General features: G+C 35.5%; 1 protein-coding gene across 5 annotated transcripts in view; it reads right to left on the bottom strand.

Annotated features, from left to right (window-relative positions):
• Positions 1-10,473: 10,473 nt before the first annotated feature.
• The window catches only part of DOCK9 (dedicator of cytokinesis 9), a 116,791-nt gene continuing 103,923 nt past the window's right edge, over positions 10,474-23,341 (bottom strand). For 3 of the 5 annotated variants that reach the window (XM_070944090.1, XM_070944093.1, XM_070944092.1), the window contains exons 45-53: positions 22,381-22,487; positions 20,723-20,845; positions 19,870-19,983; positions 18,023-18,169; positions 17,486-17,696; positions 15,081-15,271; positions 14,525-14,625; positions 14,295-14,433; positions 10,474-11,071 (exon numbers count right to left, since the gene is read on the bottom strand). In XM_070944090.1, coding sequence (XP_070800191.1) covers positions 10,949-11,071; positions 14,295-14,433; positions 14,525-14,625; positions 15,081-15,271; positions 17,486-17,696; positions 18,023-18,169; positions 19,870-19,983; positions 20,723-20,845; positions 22,381-22,487 — 1,256 coding nt within the window. In that variant the 3' untranslated portion in view covers positions 10,474-10,948. Of the gene's footprint in view, positions 11,072-14,294; positions 14,434-14,524; positions 14,626-15,080; positions 15,272-17,485; positions 17,697-18,022; positions 18,170-18,857; positions 18,894-19,216; positions 19,223-19,869; positions 19,984-20,722; positions 20,846-22,380; positions 22,488-23,341 lie in introns of all 5 variants that reach the window. The other 2 variants (XM_070944091.1, XM_070944094.1) reach the window with 2 other exon arrangements.

Below are 23,341 nucleotides of genomic sequence, written 5' to 3'. Positions count from 1 at the left end.
CTATGGCTGAAAATATTTAATTCGTTGTGCTTATAATCCATTTCAACATATAATATGAATCTTATGCTGGAATGTGTTTGCTTTTTGCCAGACATTTTTCATTCAAGTCAAAAAGTTATCTTTTTTTATGTCATCCATCCAATAGCTTCTGACTTATCCACATGGTCTTTCATATTACCAGTTCAAAGTAGCCCAGAGAAAACACACCAACCACATATAGTAACAATATTTTTAATTCAGATTACAGTAACAGAATCAAGTATAAAAGTAACTCTCCCCTCAAAAGAACTAAGGAAGGTCCATTTTTGAGATGTTTTTTTCTACCCTCACTCTTCCTTTAGACTCAAATTTTATCGGACTATTATCCTTGCTGTGACTTTTCCTCCTGCAAATGTTCATTCTGGCAGCAATGTTCATTCTGGAGACTAACCGGCTTTCTCCTTACAACTCTGCCATGCATGCTATTGTCCAGGGATCTTCTGCTGGGAGTTTCATGAACTCCAACAAGTGCACCATTAACTTTTGTAGACATTACATAGAGTCTTGGAGACCTCCTGGAATATTATACACCTTGCTCTTGGTGTGATCTTGGTCGATTGTCCACTCCGAGGGAAGCTAACAATAGTGTTGAATTGCCTCCATGTGAACACAATCTGCCTCTTACTAGATTGGCTGAAAACTATTCTTGGAAATAGTTTTCATAATCTTTTCCAGCCTGACAAACATTTACAACTGGGTTTGTTTTTGGGTTTTTTTGAGCAGTCCCCAGCAATTTCCTTTGTTCAAACCATGACTCAGACCTGTGTTGTAAAATCAGCTTTTGACAGTGAATAACCAGAAATCTGTTTGTTAAATAAGTCAGGACCTCCCACATTCACACCTGATTATCATCCCATTGATTGAAACATCTGACTCTAATTTCCCCTTCATGAAATGAACTGATATTCCTAGAGCAGAGGTCTTCAAACTTGGCAGCTGTAAGACTTGTGGACTTCAACTCCCAGAATTCTCTGGCTGGAGAATTCTGGGAGTTGAAGTCCACAAGTCTTAAAGCTGCCAAGTTTGCAGACCTCTGTCCTAGAGGTTCTCATTATTACTCAACAATATGTAGTAGCTTGAGATCATTGTCCCCAATAAATAAATGAACAAGCATAAATATTTTGAATCATTTGTTTAATTTTAGGACTTGATGGAGAACATATCATGTTTTAGTTCATATTTATGCTGAAATATTAACAATTCAAAAGAGTTCACAAATTTTAGGCACTACATATGTGTCATCAATCTTTCTTCTTGGGATACTTTGAATCTATTGAAATTGAGATCTTTTTTCTGAAAGCTAAATGGTGAAACTTCCTACATTTTTCTACTTAGAAGCTTCAGCTGGTGCAAAATGTAATGGCCCATTTGCAGGTGGGCAGAGTTGCAATGTGCATATAAACAAGCTTTCCAATATTTGGAGTGACCCTCAAAGGAAATATTGACTGATGTTTGTCCTGACTACTCTTTAATTCGATCTGTTTTAGTGACCTACTATTACCCCAATCACTTCGTACTTCTAGCAGATAGTGACCACAGGAACCTCTAAGAAGGTAATTTAAAGGCACCCTCTAAAATGTACACGAACTGGAGAGAACACACAGCTTATACTTCCACATGGCAAAGAGGAATGATGTGACTTTAAATGGCACTGAAAGGCTGGAAACTTACCCTGTCAAGCAGTCTCTGATGCACAAGTGAAACAGGCACAAAGTACGCAAAGTTAACTTTACTCTTTGGCCTTGAACTACACCCATGCCATTAACAGTAGCACATAGTAAATACCCCAGCCCAAAAGAGAAACTTGGAAGAGAAATCATAGTAAACAACTGGCAAACAATGGGTTATAAAGCCTTTGCAGCAGGACCTTAATGTATCATTCCAGGATCAAAGGTCTGCGAATGGGCTCCGTTGCTATTGCAGTACAATCTGAAGTACTGGAAGGGTAAGAGAATAATGGGAACTTGGAGGAAGGGAGAAGAGATAGATGGTCAGGCATTTGTCAGAAAACCACTTTGAAGGCCTAGCTATTGATAGTGTACCAGGACGATGGGAATCATGGAGTTATAGCTGCAATGAATGGAAATATTGTATCAGGAAATAAGATTCTGTTTCTGTGCTGTAATACTATGAAGTTTTTGTGTCTTTTCAGCCTTTTCCTTGTATCCACCAGATATTTCCATGTCTGGAGTTTTGTTAGGCCCAATTAATTGTCTGCTTTCATTTTCAATAACTTAAAGGGGAATATATGGCTTCTTTTGGACTCCTTTCCCCTTATTTGCCTCTTCTCCTTTTCAGATTTTTCAGTAAAAACATGTGAGATGGCCTTGGGGTTTAAGAGCCAATGAATGCAGATAACCAGGGACCACAGGAAGCGTCTTTTCTTCTTGCCTTTCAGAATGTGTTGCAAGGCCTCTGGTTGGTGGTCTGCAGTCTCTTGTTCATTCCTGTATAAAGGTAAAAGATAAAGGTTCCCCTCGCACATATGTACTAGTTGTTCCCGACTCTAGGGGGCGGTGCTCATCTCCGTTTCAAAGCCGAAGAGCCAGTGCTGTCCGAAGACGTCTCCATGGTCATGTGGCTGGCATGACTAAATGCCAAAGGTGCACGGAACGCTGTTACCTTCCCACCAAAGGTGGTCCCTATTTTTCTACTTGCATTTTTTTATGTGCTTTCGAACTGCTAGGTTGGCAGAAGCTGAGACAAGTAACAGGAACTCACCCTGTTACGCGGCACTAGGGATTCGAACCGCTGAACTGCCGACCTTTCGATCAACAAGCTCAGCGTCTTAGCCACTGAGCCACCACATCCCTTTCATTCCTGTATGTACCTATCAATTGATATTACTCTGCTCCAGGAGTCATAAAAGGTATGTTTCTTCCCCAGTGATGCTTTTTCTTGCCCTGGATTCTGGTAAACCAATTGTCTTGCTAGTCTTGCTTCCTATGGTGCATTGTAGATAACAAGACTGGGGTTTCTTATCCATTGCCTTTTGAAGCAGAGCTTTCGTTTCCTCATGTCCCTCTCCCAGTTTATTTAATTTTTATAATCCTGCCTTTATTATTTTTTACAAACAATTCAAGGTGGCGAACATATCCAATATACCTTCCTCCTCCTATTTTTCCCACAACAACAATCCTGAGATTGCCGAGAGAGTCAGTGGCCCCAGATCACCCAACTGGTTTTCATGGCTAAGGTGGTACTCAGGCTCATGGTCTCCTCATTCTAGCCTGATGCCTTAACCACTAGATCAGACTAGCTTTTGGCAGTTGAGTATTCCTTGTTGCATTTCTGTCAGGAGGCTATGTGGCAGGAATGACATAGTCACAGAAACGAATAACCCACTAAAAGGATGCTCTTTGTCTCCTAAACCAGGACAGAGCCTCGGTCCACCTGTTCCACCTCTTCCTCCTCCCTTTCTCATCTCAAACTTGAGCATCAGCTGTCTGCTACTTTAAGAGGTGACCTAAAAGAGATTGCAGGTTGTTGGCTTGTGGGATATCTGGAATGCTTTGCAAAGTAGGCCAGGTGCTGGTGTCTCCTAGAGTTACCTGCAGGAATATTCCCTCCTTTTTGCTTTGGGGGAGTCCAGCCAGGATTTTGAGAAGTGGACACCCCAATCTGACAAAATACTCTGTAGATACAGCACATCATAGGAATAGATACCCTGTTGCACTGATTGTACCCCATATTGGAATTCACTTTTAGAGCTTAAAACATTTTAAAACATAATTGCAATTACATAATCATAATTGGAGATAAAGGTATGACCTCAGAGCTGTTCTGCGGAGGTGGAAGACAAACAAAAACATGCCTCATGCACATAAATAAATCCTACTCGCCTAGTAGTGAATGTTCTTGCTCTCAGTCAATTGGCCATTCCCCAAGAGCAACTGCAGCCAGCAGCTTCTATTCAATTAAAATCGGGAGAATTGTGAAAGTATGCCTATGCAGCGTTGCTTTGGCACAAAGAAGAGAAGCATGCTACTGTAGGACTGGTTAGCGCCTTGAAAGCCCACCCTGTCTTTTAATTGATTCTTAATATTTGTCTCTTTTAAATTTTATATGCTGTTTTTTATGCTTTTGATGTTTTATTTGTACACTGCTCAGAATCCTTTTCTGAGGATAGTTCTTAAACATGATAAATAAATAAATTTGGAGCAGGACAGGATGTTTGCTCATCATTGTCAGCATTTCAAGCTTGACATATCAGACATCGATAATGGATTAATTATCAATTAATTAGGTTCAGCAAAATCTGAAAGGTTAAGAGGCTGTATATCTGGAAAGTGGAGATAGAATAAGGAAAAGATAGAATAAGGGAACACCTAGGTCCATGATGGTGAACCTATGGCACACATGTCAGAGGTGGCATGCAGCGCCCTCTCTGTGGGCATGCAAGCAATCGCCCCAGTTCACTGGTTCACTGGCCAGCTGGTCTTTGGGTCTTTGCTACACATGCGCATGGGGTGGGGTACATGCGGGGTGTGTGTGGACGGCGGGGCACGTGCAAGGGGGCCACGTGTGCATGCGTGGGGGCACTCGTGCAGGATGGGGCAAGTGTGGGGGCTGCGCACGCATGCACAGGGGGCGGGTGCGGGGGCGTGTGCATGTGTGTGGGGTGGGGCGCATGTACAGGGGCGGGCGCGTATTGCATTTTGGGGGCACTCGGTCCAGAAAAGGTTAGCCATCACTGGCCTAGATGCTAGTTGGAATTTAGAATGTCATGGATGCCAGCAAGAAGAACCGTGTTAGAGAGGAACCAGCAGAACATGTCTTTCTGGAATTGTAATCAGTACGGAAGATATCACTTCCAGAGAAAGTCACTACTGCACCATCTCTGCCGAACATATTACGGTGTTTCTTAAAACCCCAGAGAAGTGACAATAAGTACTGTAAGTCACATGGATGTCCCAGAATAAGAAGAAATCCATATCTACTGTACAACTGATTAGATGGGGGGAGGAAACAATTGATATCCTACAAGTGTCCTGGATTTGTGAAAACATTTGGATGTTTTCTACATTTTGAACGAGAATATAACTTACTAGAAAAGAAGTCATATGCTGCATTTGCTGAGGTCAAGGTATCACTAAATTTTCTAAAAATTAAATTAGGAATTCCTCTTTCAGCAAAGCATCAAAAAAGTTTTTGAAAAAAGCAAAACATTTCAATGAGACATCACCATCATGTATTCCACAAGCCTGTACTTCAATACATAGGGTTAAATTTAACCTAAATTTAGATTTCCAGCTCAGGTATAATACTAAGAATACTAAAATTCTAAGAAAAACTTAAAGATCTGCATAAGAGTTTTAAAAATCTCTAATAATTGAAAATGAAAACACCAAATGTGAATCACTATTAAATTAAAGGTTATAGAGCAAGATGATGGGCAAATTCCAGGAAATAACTGAGTTCTACTTACCTACATTCTAAAAAGTAGGTCTAATAAATTTATAATTATGTGTTCTTTTTAATTCTTATATAACGGTTAAATATTTATCTCAACTTGTTTTTAATTCTGAAGAAAAAAAAGGCATCAGATAAAAAGAAAAGCTAAAACGAATGTTAAAATCTGAATTGTCTTTCCAATATATTTCTAGTTAAAAATGACTAAACCTTACAAAATATATTGAATTATCTTATACACGTCTATTGTTTTAAGTATATTCCAATCAAAAAGTGTAGACAATTTCTTCTGCAAAAAGGTGGCTAATTGAACTTGGAGTATGCTTCCATGTCCTTGTATTTCAAAGGTAAATATGATAGAGTTTAATTAAACAAAAAAATGATTTTTGTCTTAAAATCCTAAATATGAGTTTGTACCATATAAAATTTAGGTATCTTTTAATATAAAGTTTTAATTGCTAGGCCAGAATTACTATAAGTTTTTAAAAAATTTATTTAGCATATGGCATATATGATTTACGCTGTGCTATTGTTGATATTTCTATATTACTTCCACTTGAACAATAATTTGTCATGACAAAGTTGTTATATTTTTGTTAAATTAATTAAAGAAATATGAAAATATAGCCTAATTCTATGATATATGTAAATTTTCTGCATCCTTTTTGTGCTTGAGTTTACTATTTTTTGCAAGATTGAATCTGGGTCAATCACTGGGACCAGAAATATACTTTTCCGAGATTTTGGACTCGTCATAGAGCCTATCTTTAGGGAACTTCTCTTGGAATAGTAAACCTCTGGTACCAGTGACTGACCCAGATTCAATCTGGCAACATTATCCTGGGACATGTATATTTACTGTTTTTTGCCTTTTTTTGTACAATGTCTACTTTCCTTTGAAAATGCTTAATGCAAATATAATTTTTAAAAATATAAAAAAGTTATATTTTTTTTTCTTATGATCCACTCTTGATACTATTGAAGTGTCCCACACTCAACACATTTCATTACTCTTGTATCATTCATTTTCTCAAATTTTGCTCTCAATGAAATCAATTATACTTTTAGATTTATAATAATTCCTTTAACATGAGCATGTATATTATTATTGCTTTGACATGAAATATTATTATTATGGTTCATCATACAGCCAGATTTTTACACTGGATTTGACATTTTTATCCATCTATCAATTTCTTCTCAAGAACCTAGGATAGACATGTTCAATGGTGTTGAAGGTATTGTCACAGGGTGTCAGTTATTCCAAGTGAAGTTGCCTTTTGCAGTTGACTGATAGGGATTTTGTCAAAGCCAATGGTGTTTAAGTGGTGCTCCAGATATTTTGAGATTGCACCATTATTGGTACTATCTTTGCTTTCCTTTGCCACAATCCTTCTACTTATATTTGCAGGTCTTTATTGTTTATGATTTTCTCCAGTTCTTTCTCTTCTATTCTGCTGTTTCCAGGTACTGCCACATTCAGACTTTTTTGTCTTCCTTATTGACAATTGTTAACATGGCAGGTGCTTGTCTGTTTGAATTAAAATCATATATCACTTTAGCTTCTTCATCTTCTGTTACTTTATTTTATGGCCCCACCAGCTCTTGCTTGCAGGCAAATAGAATTTCTTGCAGATCTTCCAATGCACTGCTGTTGATTGTCATGTCATTGTAGATAGTCTTGAACTATTAAATTTCCACCAATCTCACAGTGAATCCTAGTGTACATTACCCATGCATAATGATAATAAACTCTTTATCGGTACACTGGGTGTCATACCAAAAAATCTTGGACAGCATTTAGAAAATACTTGCATTGAGAAAATTTTGATCTGCCAATTATAAAAGGCCAGACCACTTGGATCTGCATATATAGTACATCCATATATTGTAGGACCCTAGATTCTTAGGAAAAATTTGATGCATATGAAGGACAATACCAGTTAAAAAAAATATAACTCTGATTTCAGATTTTCATCATCATCATCATCATCATCATCATCATCATCATCATCATAAATACCTAGAATGCTGGCAGCAACCTGTATCAACTATTAGCATCAGTCAATGGTATTTGTGATGCATTTTTGAATGTTCAGTTTCATGTTTAATGAATAAAGTATATAATAATAATGCAAAAAGATAGGCTAGGTCAATGGTTCTCAACCTATGATCTGTGGATCCCTCGGGGCCCTTGATATTGGCGCAGGAAATCCATGAAGGCTTAAAGAAATGTTACAATTTAGAGTTAACTCTTGGGGGTGCATGGCCATGTTCCTTGGCCACAAAAGATATTTAAAGGGGGTCCATGGTGAAGAAAAGGTTGAGAACCACTGGGCTAGGTATTGGTACTTAACCTTGATCAGATTCCTTTCATTCAATATTGGTGGCTAATGAGAAAAAAAATACAGGTAGTCCTCGACTTACAACAGTTCATTTATAACTCTTCAAAGTTACGTCATTGAAAGTTACTTCTGACCATTTTTCACACAACCATTGCAGCATCCCCATGGTAATGCAATCAAAATTCAGACACTTGGCAACTGACTCATATTCATAAGGCAAAACTCATTTAATGTCTCACTTAGCAACAGAAATGTTGGGTTCAATTCTGGTCATAAGTTGAATATACCTTTATTGCTGGTAGCTTGAAATTACAGGCAAAAGCTGGAGCAGTAAAGAAAGCCTGGGGAATATACTGTTGTTGAAATATTGTGAACAAATTAACTATATTTTTTTCCTTTGAGGTATGCTTAGTATAATCAAACTCAATAAAAAAGGCAATAACTCCCAATATTGTTAACCCATATGACTAATAATATTAAGTATTTTGTATTTTTTTCTCTTTAGGTTTCTATCAGTCCATGTAAATAGATAAAGATTCAATTCAATTCAATTCAGCTTGATTAGTGTCAATTTAAAATCCCCTTCCCTTTTTTCGTTCAACCTTTGCATAATGAAGCAGAAAACAGCCTCTAGTGTGTAAAGTCAACATCAGAGAAACTAAAGATGTAGGACAGGCAATATCCAACAACCAGTTTTGCCTGTCTAGATGTGAAATACTTTGAAGGGTGTGCTCCTTCTTAAAATGTGTCAGTGAAACTGCAAATGTAAGACTACAGTAATGGATCAACAATAAAACAAGGACAACAGGCTGTGTGTGTCACAACGTATTTGGACACCTGCTGTTCTACACTATCAGGTAACCCAGTTAACAGAAATCCATAATGAATTTTGTCATTTCTTGTTGCAATTCAAAATATTTATAGCTGAAAAAGCCCTTTGTTATTTATATTCCTGTCCATATAACGATGATCATCTATGCAGAATCAATAGGGCATCAATACTGCTTTTAATTTAATTGTGGCATGCCATGAGAAGAACTGGGATTTTCACCTGAGGAAACTGGAATCAAATCTCAAAAAAACCCAAAAATTAAGTTCTAAAGGTGGGGATTCTTCCTCCCAGTGCTCCCCCAACGACCCCGCAATTTCTCAGGCAATTATTGGAGGCAGGATTATTTGGATAAAAAGGCATAAGCATGTAGGGAAAATCCCTTTACAAACCACGGAGAGAATCCCATGTTAACATTCCTACCTGTATATATTTATAAGATATAAAATTCTAATTCAACCCCTTTGTTGTGTTTACAAATATCTTATTTGCCTCTGCCTTATTTCCTGATCTAGCTGTTTCTGATTTAGCCCATGACATTGAGCTTTATTTTCTGAATACATCTTTAAAAACTTACCGTAATTTCCTGCTCATGTTCCATAAACAAAGTTCTGATGATTCCTAATGAGATAATTAATTCTCACTTATATTATCATTTAACTAGCTTGCTAGTCAAAACATTACAAGGATACTTTTTCAAATATTTTTCTGAAACAATCTGTTAAAATAATTTCACAAAAATGAGTTTAAGAAATCTGATAAGATTTGTACTAGTATTTTCTAGCAAGAAAATACATATTGGTCAATATCTTATGATCTGCTTTGGAAATTTCTTAGATCCATATCAGAGTGAGCAATCTAGTTCTCTAGATCTTCCTTTTTCCCATTTTTGAAGATTGTGTTTGAATTTCATTCATTGTCCAGGATCAAAATGTATAAAGTTCAACTAGATATTCAGTAAGTTCCTTCAGTGTTCTGTTAATTGAGCTGGATCTGGGCTCTCCATTTTAAAAATATAAGCCATATATTGGTAGTCAACACTGAATTTAGTGTACTGTGTGCACAAATTAAAGCTATTCTAAAAATGGAATAATAGGAAATCATTAAGTTTCTAATGCATACATAAGGAACTTAACTAAATATCTTAAACGTCAAGAAATCTAGCTATGGTAATAATTTCTATCAACAGCTCTATATAATAAATCAGAATTTCCAAGTTACGCATATGAGTAGTATCATTTATTGCAAATCTTAAGAGCACAAAGCCTAAACCAAATATTTATGTCAAAAAAAGAATATGAAAATATTATTTATTAAAATAATGTAATACTTGATTTTAGTGATACGTTTTGCAAAATAAAAAGATCCAAATAAATTGCACATAAATTAAACTTTTTTAAAAATATAGATGTTATACATAATGTTTAATTACAGCAGGACAGTGATTCCAGTTAAATAAAATTAAAACCTTTATCTTTCTCAGGTATAAAATTATTCATGACTTCAAGCAACACAGCAAAAGCCTTAAATTACATCACCATTTCCACAGTAGTTATCACCACTTTTATATTCCATCACTTTGGCAAAATTAGGTGGTTGTTGTTTTTTTAAAACAGTGCATAACGTTACAGAAAGTGTATACAACTTCATATTGCACTTTATATATACAAATAAAATGTAAAAGAAAATAGAGCATTTACTTGGAATGAACATGAATCCATCACAATTGTAAAAGGATGAAAGTGAGTATGAATATTAAAAATATTTAAAATGCAATACATTTATATAGACCTTATAAGCTGTATTAACAAACTTTTACATTTATTAAGATAATATCATGTAGTCACCATTGATTGGAAGCAAATACTTGATTCATTTTAAGCTTATAAGCTCTCCAAAATGCCAGTAAGTTATAAAATAGAGCACAACTGTTAGTCGACAATATAAAAAGCTACTTCTACTTACATTAACACCTCTGTTTAGTGCTTATTTAGTTCATAGTGGTTAATACTTTAATCAGTTCATATGTGCATAACACACTCATAAGTTCGTGTCCACACACGTTTCAAATCTGCCTACATTGTGCCATTCACTTCATGAAATCCTTATGTGATCAGTTTTCCTAAATACTTCTCAGAACATATAATATTGCAAGCATAATATAAAAATATGTGCATTTTTGATGTCTTATTTCCTTATACCTGATTGATACAATAACTAGAATCTGCATAGTTCTTTCACAATTTTTGATTTCATCCTGAGTTAGCAAGCTATCCCCAAACCCTCTTATTCCAAAGTCAAGGTACTTTCATGTATAAGACAGTTATGCAATTGAAGAAGAGCTGGGCATCCCATGAACTGTTGTGCTTGTTGCTGTCCCACTAATGGCATTGAAAATGTGTAGTGAGTTGGACATTACATTGGCCTTTTCTTCCACAGCAGTAATCTTAAAAAAGAAAAAAGGGTGTCTTACACACAGGCTGAGAACATTATAAAGAATAATAATCTTTGTAAAGATTAGGGTATCAGCCAATTATGAATAACTCTTGCATAAATGTAATTTTTAAAATGAGAACAGCATATCATCCCTCTATGAACTTTAGAAAGAGACAAAATGATTTATCTGACGATACCCCAATTATTTAAAGGGATTATACATCCCATATATATATTATTGCAATGAAGGTTGGCTGACTTCTCTAGTGACAAAACAGTTATGGATTAATATAAGTCTCTCATTGCCAGTCACAGAAATGAAAGACAACAATGGATTATGTAGCATGAAGGTACATTAAATAAAGCCCACTTCTATATTGAGCATATTTGCTATTTTTCCCCAAGAAAATAACTTATTTTTTTAAAAAAATAAAGCACATTAATCTTATGTAACTAATAATTTTTCAATTACACAATAACAAAACATGAAAACTGGATTAACTGGTTCAGAACAATTTGTAAAGACAGAAATTAGTCAAATGAAGTGGGAGATATTTTATTTCTGATATCTAAGCCAGCTAAATTTTTTGAGTAATTGAAAAACATGCAATGTCATACAGGTTTTTGGAAGCTGGCTTGCTGATATCAATCACAGTTAATATTAACTATTCAGATCTGCACAAGTATGGCAACATATGATTAAGCAAAAGTGAAAATAAATGTCATGGGGGAGAGGAGTCAGCACACAAAATGAAGTTTTTCAGAACTTATTTCTGCTTTTGTTACCTGATCAAGTATGTTGCAGATAGCTCTGACTGCAATTTTTACCATTCCTAGTCACAATCACCAGTAATTATGCTGGCTCCGGAATGGGACAGCTCACCATGGCCAGCTTGCCACTACCAACTTGCCACTGCGAAGTTGCCTCTGCCAACCCACTACTGCCAAGTTACTACAGGTCAACTCCACATGGCCAATTCACAATGGGGACAATTTGCTGCAGGCAGCCAAAAGAACAGCTGAGTGAGCGACTAGGTGGGCAGAGTGCAGAGTAGCGGTAGCTTCCCATTTTTACCTCCCTGGCCACCATCCCCATTGCTGTGGAGCTTTGGGCCGAAGAAGCCAGGGATGGCAGCGGATGATGGGGAGGTGGCAGTAGCCAGGGTTGTCCGATTTTCACACCATCTACTGCCATTGCCCCATGTTTCTTCAGTCCTGAATTTGGGGTGGTGGTGGCAGGGGGTGTGAAAATGGGAAGCCCTCGCCCATCCACTTGCTCGCCCGGCTCTCCCTCTGATCACCCATGAAGAGTTGCCTCACTGAGTTGGCCATGTGGAGTTGTCCTGCAACAACTTGGCAGTGAATTGGCAGAGGTGACTTGGAGGTGAGCTGGCCATGCCAAGCTGCCATGCAGAGTTGTCCTAGATCCTGTTGGCTAGGGATGTCAAGAGTTGCAGAGCACAGTATTTTGAAGTTATTAGCTTGGGGAAGTCTGCCTACACTACCTGTATGGTAAACTAGGGCTAGAGAATGAGAAACTACTTCATTTATTAGAAACAAATCTAATATGCAATATAAACAAGGGTAATGCAATTCGTCTTGTATTAATAAGTTAAAGTCAAATAAAATGTAACTAAAAGCCAAAGAGAAAACTAGAAAGAAACTAAAAGATATTACCATCCCAGCTGATCACATTTTCAAAGCAGCATAGGGGAAAAGAAAAGGAAGAAAGAGAGATGCCCATTAAGGTTTCTATGGAATATGATAACACTTCTCAAAGAAAATCTCTTTATTTTCTTTAATATGTATTTAGGAAAGCAAAATAGGTATTTAAACTTTGCAAAAAATTTAAACTTTGTAAAGGGTACACCCTTTAAAATAATAAGGTAAAAATGTAAGGTATTTCAATAAGAGATCAATAGATGTTGGTTCCCCACTTTTTTCAAATACAAGATTATTATTTCATGATTGGAAGCCTCTAAGGACTACCGCATAGAGTTGAATGGCTTAAATCTTCCAAATTGCAAATCTCATGAGAAATTTGTTGCTCTACTTCCTCCTGAAATCTTGAGAGATGTTCATAAACTATTGGCACTCAAGCCAGCCACCACCCAGAGTCTGTATCATGCAATGGGATCAGTTATATTAAGAGTGGCTCCAATTATAGAAGGATCTAAATTGGTTTTGGAAAAGCACACGGGTTGCATAGCAGTGATGGCAGGTCCACCCTTCTTGTAGTGTGTGATACTCTAATGTGATTGTCTGAATTCCATTCACACATTCATAATCAAATATATGCAGATTTTTTCAGACATAAACCTCTCCCTTCTAATACTGCTTCCCCACATAATAATTAGACTTATAATTAACTGTTGCTTTACAGTACAAGACAAATACTTAACATTTGTTAATATAGTACAGTTCCAGTGCAGGAGGAATTAATATGGAGGAATCTTCAGCACTTAGAAGAATAACACATTTTCACCAACTCTCTTTGAAAATGATCCTCCACCATACAAAGTAGAGGTTTTTTTTTAAAGTGGTATCATCAGATTGCGAAGTAATAAAAAGAGTTGTTCTCATGTCCAAATATCTCCTAATCAGAAAAAAAAATAAGTTCTGTGTATTGACTTGGGGAAGAAAGTGATGGGCTAAACATGATTGGTTGGCAATTTGATCCATGTCACAGAGGTACTCCATGCCTATTGTAGGAAAATGATGTTTTTAAAATTATGTTGTATGTTTAATTTAAACATGTCAAGAAATAGCAAACATACAGTGTGCTATTGCTGAACATGTGCTTACATGTTGTACAAACATACTATTGGCAGAAAATATTAATTTTACTAAGCAGCTGATCACAGAAATGTGACTAATGGCAATCTACTATTACTGAGTAGTTATGCTGCAAATGTTACCATAGCTCATCTTAGAGCCTATTGTTTATTTCCTAGCAGGACAGAATTGGGGAAAGTGAGAGAAAAAGAAAGTTGCCAAACTTATTTTTATGTCAGCTTTAAGGAAAAAAGTAAAATAAGGCACAACCTCTCTTGTTCAAATGTCTTTTATATATATATATATATATAATATGTTTTTGTCTGTACTAGATACACACATACAGCCAAGCAAACAAAAAGCAAGATAGGCAAATTCTGAGTGAGATACTGGCATGGAGATAATGCTTCTTAACCATAGGATAATCTAGAGTATCTTGAATGAAGCTCAGTACATACTTGCTCATGCATAATTTCAGAGAGTTCTTTTGCCATCTCTCTATAGTTAGCTTTCATTTCTTCTTGATATTCTATCTGGTCTTCTTTTATAAGCCGTTCATTTACTTCTAGAGCCTGCCCACAAGTTTCAATAAACTGTCTGAAATGAAAATGGAAGTAAAATAAAATGAAAGTTAAAAGCATTCAAGTATTTTATGTCCAAGAAAAAAAAGTATCTTCAGAATGTTTACCTGAAAATTTCCTTCAGTGATTTGACTTTATTGTCTGGATATCTTTTGGTGCTTGTATCATCCAAGAAAGCTCTGGCATATGCTAATGGACCAGCATTAACCTAAAAGAAAAATTGTGGTTCATTAATATAGTTTTTTGTCCTGTAATAATATTAGATGAATGTCCTGAATCTCCTACAATACATGTTATACCCTGTGGAAAAATAAATAACGTCACTGACAATTGGAAGCATTTTTCTAACTAGACCAAAACTCTGTCCATTACTAATCACACGCACACAAGTAGTTGAAGGGGCCAATCCATAGCAGGGAATCTGCTCGGTATCTCATGCAGCTCTTGTGTGATTTAGAATAGGATGAGATGTATCATCTGAATAGGGCTACTTACAAAATGGATATCTTGTTGTAAGACATTGTGTGACTCAATTTGGACCAGGTCAAATCCATTCCTCTTTTTTAGATTAGATTTTGATTATTTGGGTTATTATTTTAATATAATGAATAGCAGATGTTGAAAAATAGGAAATATACCAAATGAAAAATGTATGGCACTTACCTGGACACTAACACTACCCTGCAGCTTTAATTGAAGTTTGATCATATCAACTTCAGTTGATGAACAAAGTTGTCTGAGTTCTGCATTTTTTTTATTCATTTCATCAATGGCTACCTCAATTGGATTTAAATCTTTGTACTGCTGATACATTATGGGAATCCGCTTTTTTACATATGGAAAACAATTGATAACTAGAGACAGAAAATAATATGATTAAGTATTTGGTTAATTTCAATCACAAAGTTTTGAAAACAAAAAAACTTTTTTTCTTTTTTTACTGATAATGCAATTCTTTTTATATTGGGACCAAGTAGATTTTGACTAAAATCCATATTCTAAAAAAATAACCAATGTGGAAATTACTGCTCCTTTTTGTGTCACTTCTGCAGACAATCCTTAACATAGCTATCCCTGAATAGCAATTAAGAATCAACAAATGATGTAATGCTTTTTTAAAAATGCTCTCCTTATTTAGCATTTTTCCCATGAAAGGTGCTGCTGCTAGATTTCAGATCCCAGTTGCAAAATGATGAAACTCCAGGGAGAAGCATTTAAAAAGCTATGGTGATATCAAAGTCATCTTATAAACATCATGATGCCATCATACAGATGCCCATGTAAATGCCCTTGAGCATGTAATCCCCTATAATGTTTCAGCTGTATACTGGGTACCATATTATTTCTTGGGTGTAATTATATCCTTTAAGGCAGGGGTCTCCAAACTTGGCAACTTTAAGACTTAGGGACTTCAATTCCCAAAATTCCACAGTCAGCATGACTAGCTGAGGAATTCTGGGAGTTGAAGTCCACAAGTCTTAAATTTGCCAAGTTTGAAGACCCCTGCTTTAAGGTCACAATAGCTGTGACCAAAGTAATAAAAAAGTCTCTTCCCATGTTAGTCTGCACATTGTAAGATGAATCTTTTGTAGAGCACTCTGAGTTAAAAGGACTAGCATGAGAAGATTATAGTCCTACTTTTTTTCTAAAAGGTTAGATTGCTTTGGTTTTTATCTTTCTTCTATCAAAACATATGCTTTTTTTAAAAAAAACTATTTGATTCTACTGCTGCTAAAGTGTATTTTTTTCTTTATTGTCTTATCCTTAGTTCTTGTACTTCATGGTACTTTTTCCTGAACAATATATTCTCTTAATTTTACTGATTTTCATTTCACTGATTTTTTTTTTATTTTTATTTTCTTGAATTGTGTTTTTTTATATTAATTGATTTATATTGATCAGCTGGTTCAAGTATAGTAAAAATTGAGAACAATTTACAGATTGTCATCTAAGAAACTAGGATGTTTTGGTTGCTTGGTGAGAAAGAAACATCCCTAACAGCTATCCAATCTTACTTAAACAATCAATCATGGTGCAAGGGTAAGTCATGAGTCAGCATATAATCTGGCCTTGACATATTTAGTAACTGTTATAGCAATTGAGAGGCAATAAAAACTAAGTTCTGTAGCAAAATCAGCTCTTTGTAAGGCTACATTTGTTTAAAAGGACAGGACATGAATAAAAGAGGAGATTCAAGCATGCACATAATGTGAATGTCTCACAAACTACCATAAATCAAAATGAGTTTAAAAATGTGAAAAGACATAAAACAGTCTTTTCCACTAGAATTGTTGCAAATGATGCTTTAATGCCTGCCACCTTAAGGCACGTAGGTAGCCTGTTCCAGAGAAAGAAAATCTGAACTATAAAATTCAAAATAATAGCATTGTCTTTGCTTAGAATATTATAGAAGTAATCTGCGTTTATCACAGAACGCTCTCGCTATAGAGCTATGAACAACCCAGCATAATGTTTAATGAACGTATTGTGATGATAAAATATTATTTTCAAAAAAATGATACCTACTTTTGCGATTGTAAAATGGTATCTTAAAGCATATATTATCTCTAACATTTTCTGGTGATTTTGCCTAGGGGGATTGGTACTAATTGTAGCTTCTATTAAATAAAATATCTTATTAGCTCAGTCCTTACACGCTGTTTGCACTGCCTCTCTAAGACCCTAATAAAACATGCACCTGAAAAACTACATTCATATTTACAAGAATGTGACTCTAGTTTCCTTCAGGACTCCCAGCTAAACAGGTCAAGGTCAGCATAAAAGTAGAAAAATGTTTACAACGTATCCTGTATTAGTTTCTAACACTCATATGTTTATAAAAGTGCCTGAATAGAGTTAATATGATTGAGTCAATCCTACTTATCCTTGGTAGGAAAAAAAAAACCTATACCAATTTTCTGCCAAATGGCATTGTTAGAGTTGGTAAGACATAATCACATCAAACCTTTAATAAGACACAGATTGCTCTGAAATTTGAGGGGAAGAAAATAAGTTCAGTGGGTGGGTGGGTGGCAGGAGAAACAAGAGCTGCATTTTCTCTGCACTACCTGTAAGAATGATGCGTCGCTTGCACTGCTCTTCCACCATACCTCGTCTTTTACCCAGCTGAGTAAAAGGCATCTCGAACATAAATCGGCGGATGTTGTGATTTTTTTCAAACTCCGTTTTTCTTTCCTGCAATTCCTTTTCTTCAAAATATGGAACTACATGTGTAACTTGAATATAAGCATATTTTGAATCCAAATCCTTAGGATTTACCTTCAAAAAATTGTAGACAATACAATGCTCAAGTTATGAATATGTAGTTATTTATTAATTTAAGGCTTGATATAATATTTTCATGAAAACTAAAAACATACTATTTTGTTGAAAAATTGACATTAAAATGTTGACGTTATTCAGTATTACTAAGCTCAGACTAGCTTTATTACAATTATTAAACCAAATGAAGATCTGTAAAGTCTTATTTTATTCTATTTAAACAAAAACAACAGAAGAGATGATTCGATTTATTTGTTTAGGTTTACTGTATTTAGATTTTGTTACAGTTTCTTCAATTCTTATAAAATAATATGTGGTCCTACTTTGTCAGAATCCTGGATCATCCTGACATTTTCAGATCCAAATTTATCTGAGTAGAGCTTTTGTAGCCTCTGGGAAATTTCTGAAAGAGATGTGAGCTTAGGTTCTTTGTAAATATATTCTTTTCCATCCTCATCTTCAAAGAATCCCTTTAGGGAAAAAAACACAGAATGGTTAAATTCTGATTATATCAATATTCAGTATTTAATGAAATGTCAGCCTTTAATGTGAAGGAGTGTGACATGAGAAAAAAGGAGAAAAAATATTGAAGAATAAAACAATAGTGAGGTTGCATTAAAATGAATACACACAGCTATATAGTGAATGTTGTAATTATATGTGATGTTAAGATTAATGCTTTCAGGAACATACATTTTTTTCCCAATACATTGTTTGTATGCCTGTTTCACATGCCAAAACACTAGCCCATGCTTAAAATATTTGTGTGATTTTGAAGTTTAATAAAACACTCTATAATATTTCATTTCATCATGTCATTCAATACAACCCAAGTTAATTTTAAATCAAAGTTAATTTAGCTGAACTCTATCTTATTTTTAGGGAATGCTATAGATCATCATTGTTCACATACTCGCTGATTTATTTATTTTGAATAGGTTCCATGGGAGGTGAAACAGGTGTTTTCATGTAGAAAGCAGATCTATTTTATAAATTACAGAAATAAATATCCGTATCTGAAAATGAAATGATGCAGGGAATACAACATAGCATGTTTAAAATGCAGACTAAATCGACAACAATATCCACACCAGATTAAGTTTGTATGCAGTGATGTTTACTGCACTGCTCGCTTTAAAAAGCAATATTTGTAATTACCTCCACATCTGTTTCACTGTCTGTAAACTGGTATTGCTATAGTCATAAGAGACAATAGAATAAATGGAGTGTTATATGTTTCAGTCCTGTCATAATTTAATTTCTATCACCAACACACATTTTTTCTCCAATAAATGAACATACACATATACTTATATACACAATTTACTTTATTTGGTTGCAAAGGAGATCTGTATATCATGTTAAAAGAGTGAGTATGCCTAAGTATAGACATCTTTTTCAAGTGAAATTATATTTTTTCACAAAAACTGAAACAAAGATCAGGAAAAAACCCTCTCCATATCAAAACACCAAATAATGTGCTTAATAATTTATATTGATATGATTAGAAAACTTACCGCTGCCTTAAGAAAGTAATCATAAAGAAAAAAGAAAAAAGCATAAAGTTTACTGATGAAGAGATTGTCCTTTCCAGAATACAATTGTTAGTTCTATAAACATTAATTGAAAGTACATGCAAATAGAAATAGACACAACAGATTTTGAAAGCATACTGTTAGAATACAGGTAGACCGTGCTTAACAACTGCCCTGTTTAGTGACCATTCAAAGTTACAAAAGTTGCTGAAAAAGTAACTTTACAACCAGTCCTCATGTTCTTGATCGTTGCAGCGGCCCTGCAGTGGCATGTTGAGCATTTGGGCACTTTGCAATCAGCAGGAATTACCATCAAGAACATATTACGGTCACATGATTGCCACTTGTGCTCTTCACAATCAACTTCCACAAGCAGACTCTATGGTGAAGTTGGCAGTAAAATCACAAGTCACTCTCATGTGTTGTCTCACTTAACAACTGGGGCGAGCTGTTTAACGACTGAATGAGAAGTGACGTATGTCCATCACAATCCTATGATGTTTCATTTAGTGTCTGCATCACTTAGTGATGTAGTTGCCAGTCCCAATTGTTGCTAAGTGAGGGCTACCTGTAATGTTGCATTCTTTCAGGTGTTTAATTGGCGTTGAGCAAAAGCTACGGCAGATAGTGCTCACCTGTCCAAAAAAGGCAACTCTGAAATATGTTCCCAACAATCTCTTTCCTGTGTGCATAACTTCGGTAACTTTGCTATATGCCCGGTGCAATGTGTCATACAGATGAGCTAACTTCTAAAAATAGATGGGAAATGTTTTTTGTGAATAAAGACATGAATACATTTGGGTTATTAGAAACAGAATAAAATGTATTATCTACTTAAGTGTTAAAAATTCAAAACTAGGTTTTCTTAAAATAGAACACAAAAGGGTTTCATGTTAAAATAACTTTTAAATTACTACCGGTGACATCTGTTGAAAAATCCAACGATCCCAGTTTCATTAAATTAGGCAGGACTATATAACAACTGAAAAAATTAGCTGTAATCATCTCAAGTCTATAAAGATATATAGAAAAAAGATAGTCTTCTTAATATGAACTTTGACTATATGATAAACTTATGTGCTCAACTAGGAAGCCAACTCACTGCACTACAGTATCCCCATAGTCTGTCATAAATGTGAATTACCACAGGAGCACTGCATCTGGCATAACTTTGAAACAGGTTGGTATGTACTTTTGGGGGTCGCTCATTTTGAACAGTTATTAAATGGCCTGTCATTTCTCAAGGACTACCTGCCAGTCCTTGGAACTGGGCATTATTTTTTTACAAGTTGAATGTACTATATCGGGTGTCAAACTCGCAGCCTGCAAGGCCGATACGTCACACATAGGCCATGCCCACCCTGGCTCCGCAAAAGCAAAAAGAGTTGTGATATGTCACGTGACACGATTGAGTTTGACACCTGTGTACTAAATCATTAAACAGTATAAAAATAAGTTTCTGAAGTATTTATAGATTTAAATGAATACCTCAAAATCTCTTCGTTTTTCATAAACAGGAATTATAAGTTTATATATATCAGCAATCAGTTCATAACGTTCAGCCTTCCATAGACCATCTGCACATTGTTCCAATAATTCCATCAATATTTCCTAGTTACAGAAAGGATGACAAGCAAATTGTCATTATTAATAGAAATTAATCTCTACTAATTTTATGAAGAAAAAATAAAAAATATAGACACAATTTTTACACTATTTATTGATGCATCTACCTACCTCATATTTAAGCACCAGCAATGTACAGCAAACATTCTAATAAAATTTTGCTCCAATATTCAAGAAGCAAACAGGGATGTCAATTAATATTCAAAATGTATTTGATTTATATTTTTAACTCAGTTTGATCTTTGTTTGATCAATATAATTCAATATTTTTATTTTAATATCAATTAAAATAATTTCCATTTACCTCCATTCTCTCAGAAACAAAATGGCAGAATCATAGTTATAATACATATTAAATTAACTGATAACATTCATATCAGTGCATTTTTGTATTGGTTTGTCACCAACTTGATATCAGTATTCCTAGAAAATACATACATACATATATATATTATTAGGGGCTAGAGTTCATCTAATTATCATAAGATAAAGTTCATGAGTTAAAAACGGCCTCAGCAGAGTACATGCAATAATTATCAGCTAAGCTAAGCAATTATTCACTGTGCAAAATGTAATAATCTGAAAATAATAAGCAGTAGTTCTTACAGAAAGATCAAATTCAGATATATTTCTAGAATAATGGATAGCAATGTTATTTTCCTTTCGGCAGCATGTTTACTTATACAAACTATTTCTCGATCATATAACAGAAACTGCTTTAACATTCTTAAGGACAGTACAGCAAACCATGGGTGAAGCTCTATGCAGTATTAACAATGTAGAAATGTGAAATTTTCATATTTCTTACAGGTTGCATTAGTCTTATCAAATCAGCTAATTGATATGATAGAAAAAGCATTTTTCTAAAAAAAAAATGTTCCCTGCCTTATGATTGTTTTCAGCCATAAATGTACAGCTTAGGACAGTGATAGTTAATCTTTTTGGTGCCGAGTGCCCAAAGTGCGCATGCATGTGCGAATGCATGCGCATGTGCCCCGACTCCTAAAATGCAATGCGAGCGCCCCTATGCATGCACTCTGCCACCATGCATGCATAGCCCCTGGGCATGCGACCTGCCCCCCCACCGCGCCGTTTTGGATTCCAGGTTGGTGCAGGCAGCTTTCCAGGCCCAAAACGCGAACCCCAAAAATGCAATGCATGCACCCTCCACACATGCGCCTTGCCATCCACACATGTGCGTGCCTGCCTCCTGCATGCACTCCACATCCCACGCATGCGCAGCAGAGACCCGAAGACCAGCTGGCTGGTGGCAGGAGCACGCCCATGCTCGGCTGAGCTGGGGCGACGGCTGGCGTGCCAGGCGACATGGTTCCGCGTGCCACATGGACACGCATGCCATAGGTTCGCCAACAACAGCTAAGGAACTGTAATAAATGAATTTAAAAATGTAATGTTATTTGACAACCCTATTTGGGCTCGTCAATAAAACAGATATTTCAGAAGTCAAGAAAATCAAAACAATAATGCCTTGTAAGTATCTATAAACTAAGTTTGCATACTTCATTAAAGTGAACACCTTGCATCCCCACATCTTCCATCATTGAGGCCTCTTCATCTATATTTGGAGTGATTACTCTGAAGCTGCTACAACCTTGCCTAAACATTCCTAAACACATAGGAAAAAACATGAAGAAAAATGCACAAATTAATCTGGGGAGAGAGAGAATGTAAATCCCACAGATGAATAAAAATGGTCTAGACAGTTACTGGTAAATAGTTCAGTTGTGAGTTTTGTATAATTGTGTCAGGATATATTTAGAAAGCAGTCTGTATCAGATATTGGGAGTATTAAAACTTTGTACCATTTTCTTCCAAAAAATGAGCAGTTCAATTTACTGCTGTTCTTGAAGAAGACTACAAAAGAATTATTTCATGGTAACAAGAATAGCAACAAGGAAATTTTGGCAAAGGATCAACCTATCAGAAATGACCTTCTAAGGTATCTGAGTCTCAAGTCAAGGACATCTACAAGGACATCTACTAGTTAACTAACAGTCCATGATCTTTCAAGACTAAGACTGAACAATGGAAAGTCCTTTTATATGATAGGCAATTTGGGAGGTGGGTGGTAGGTGGATAGTTTTAAGGTTCACTCCACCCAGAAATACAGGTATTATGTTACTGTCATAGCCAGGATTGTGTGAATTGTTTCTGACATATTATGGAGGGGCTTTAAGCATTATGGCTGCATCATGTTGAAAAATAGTTGTGAAAATAATGCCTCAGTATTAGCTATTTTCCTGTAAATTTTATAGTTAAGTAAAGAGATGCACCAAATTTAGGAAAATAAAAAACAGCCTTTTCCTCTCTTGCTCACCTTTATGATCTACATTTCTCCATGTGTTTACCACAACTTCTGTCTAATCTGTGTTGACCCATATTTTCTTATTTTAATATATAGGCTTATAAGGGTATACACAACCTAGGTTTTTGCATTTGGCAACGTGGCAATGTTTCGAA

This window comes from Pituophis catenifer, unplaced genomic scaffold, assembly GCF_029215685.1.
Source record: "Pituophis catenifer annectens isolate HBS135680 unplaced genomic scaffold, rPitCat1.0.hap2 SCAF_4, whole genome shotgun sequence".
Lineage (NCBI taxonomy): Eukaryota > Metazoa > Chordata > Lepidosauria > Squamata > Colubridae > Pituophis > Pituophis catenifer.
Note: the sequence above shows the minus strand (reverse complement) of the source record. Positions and strands in the feature narration are given on the sequence as shown.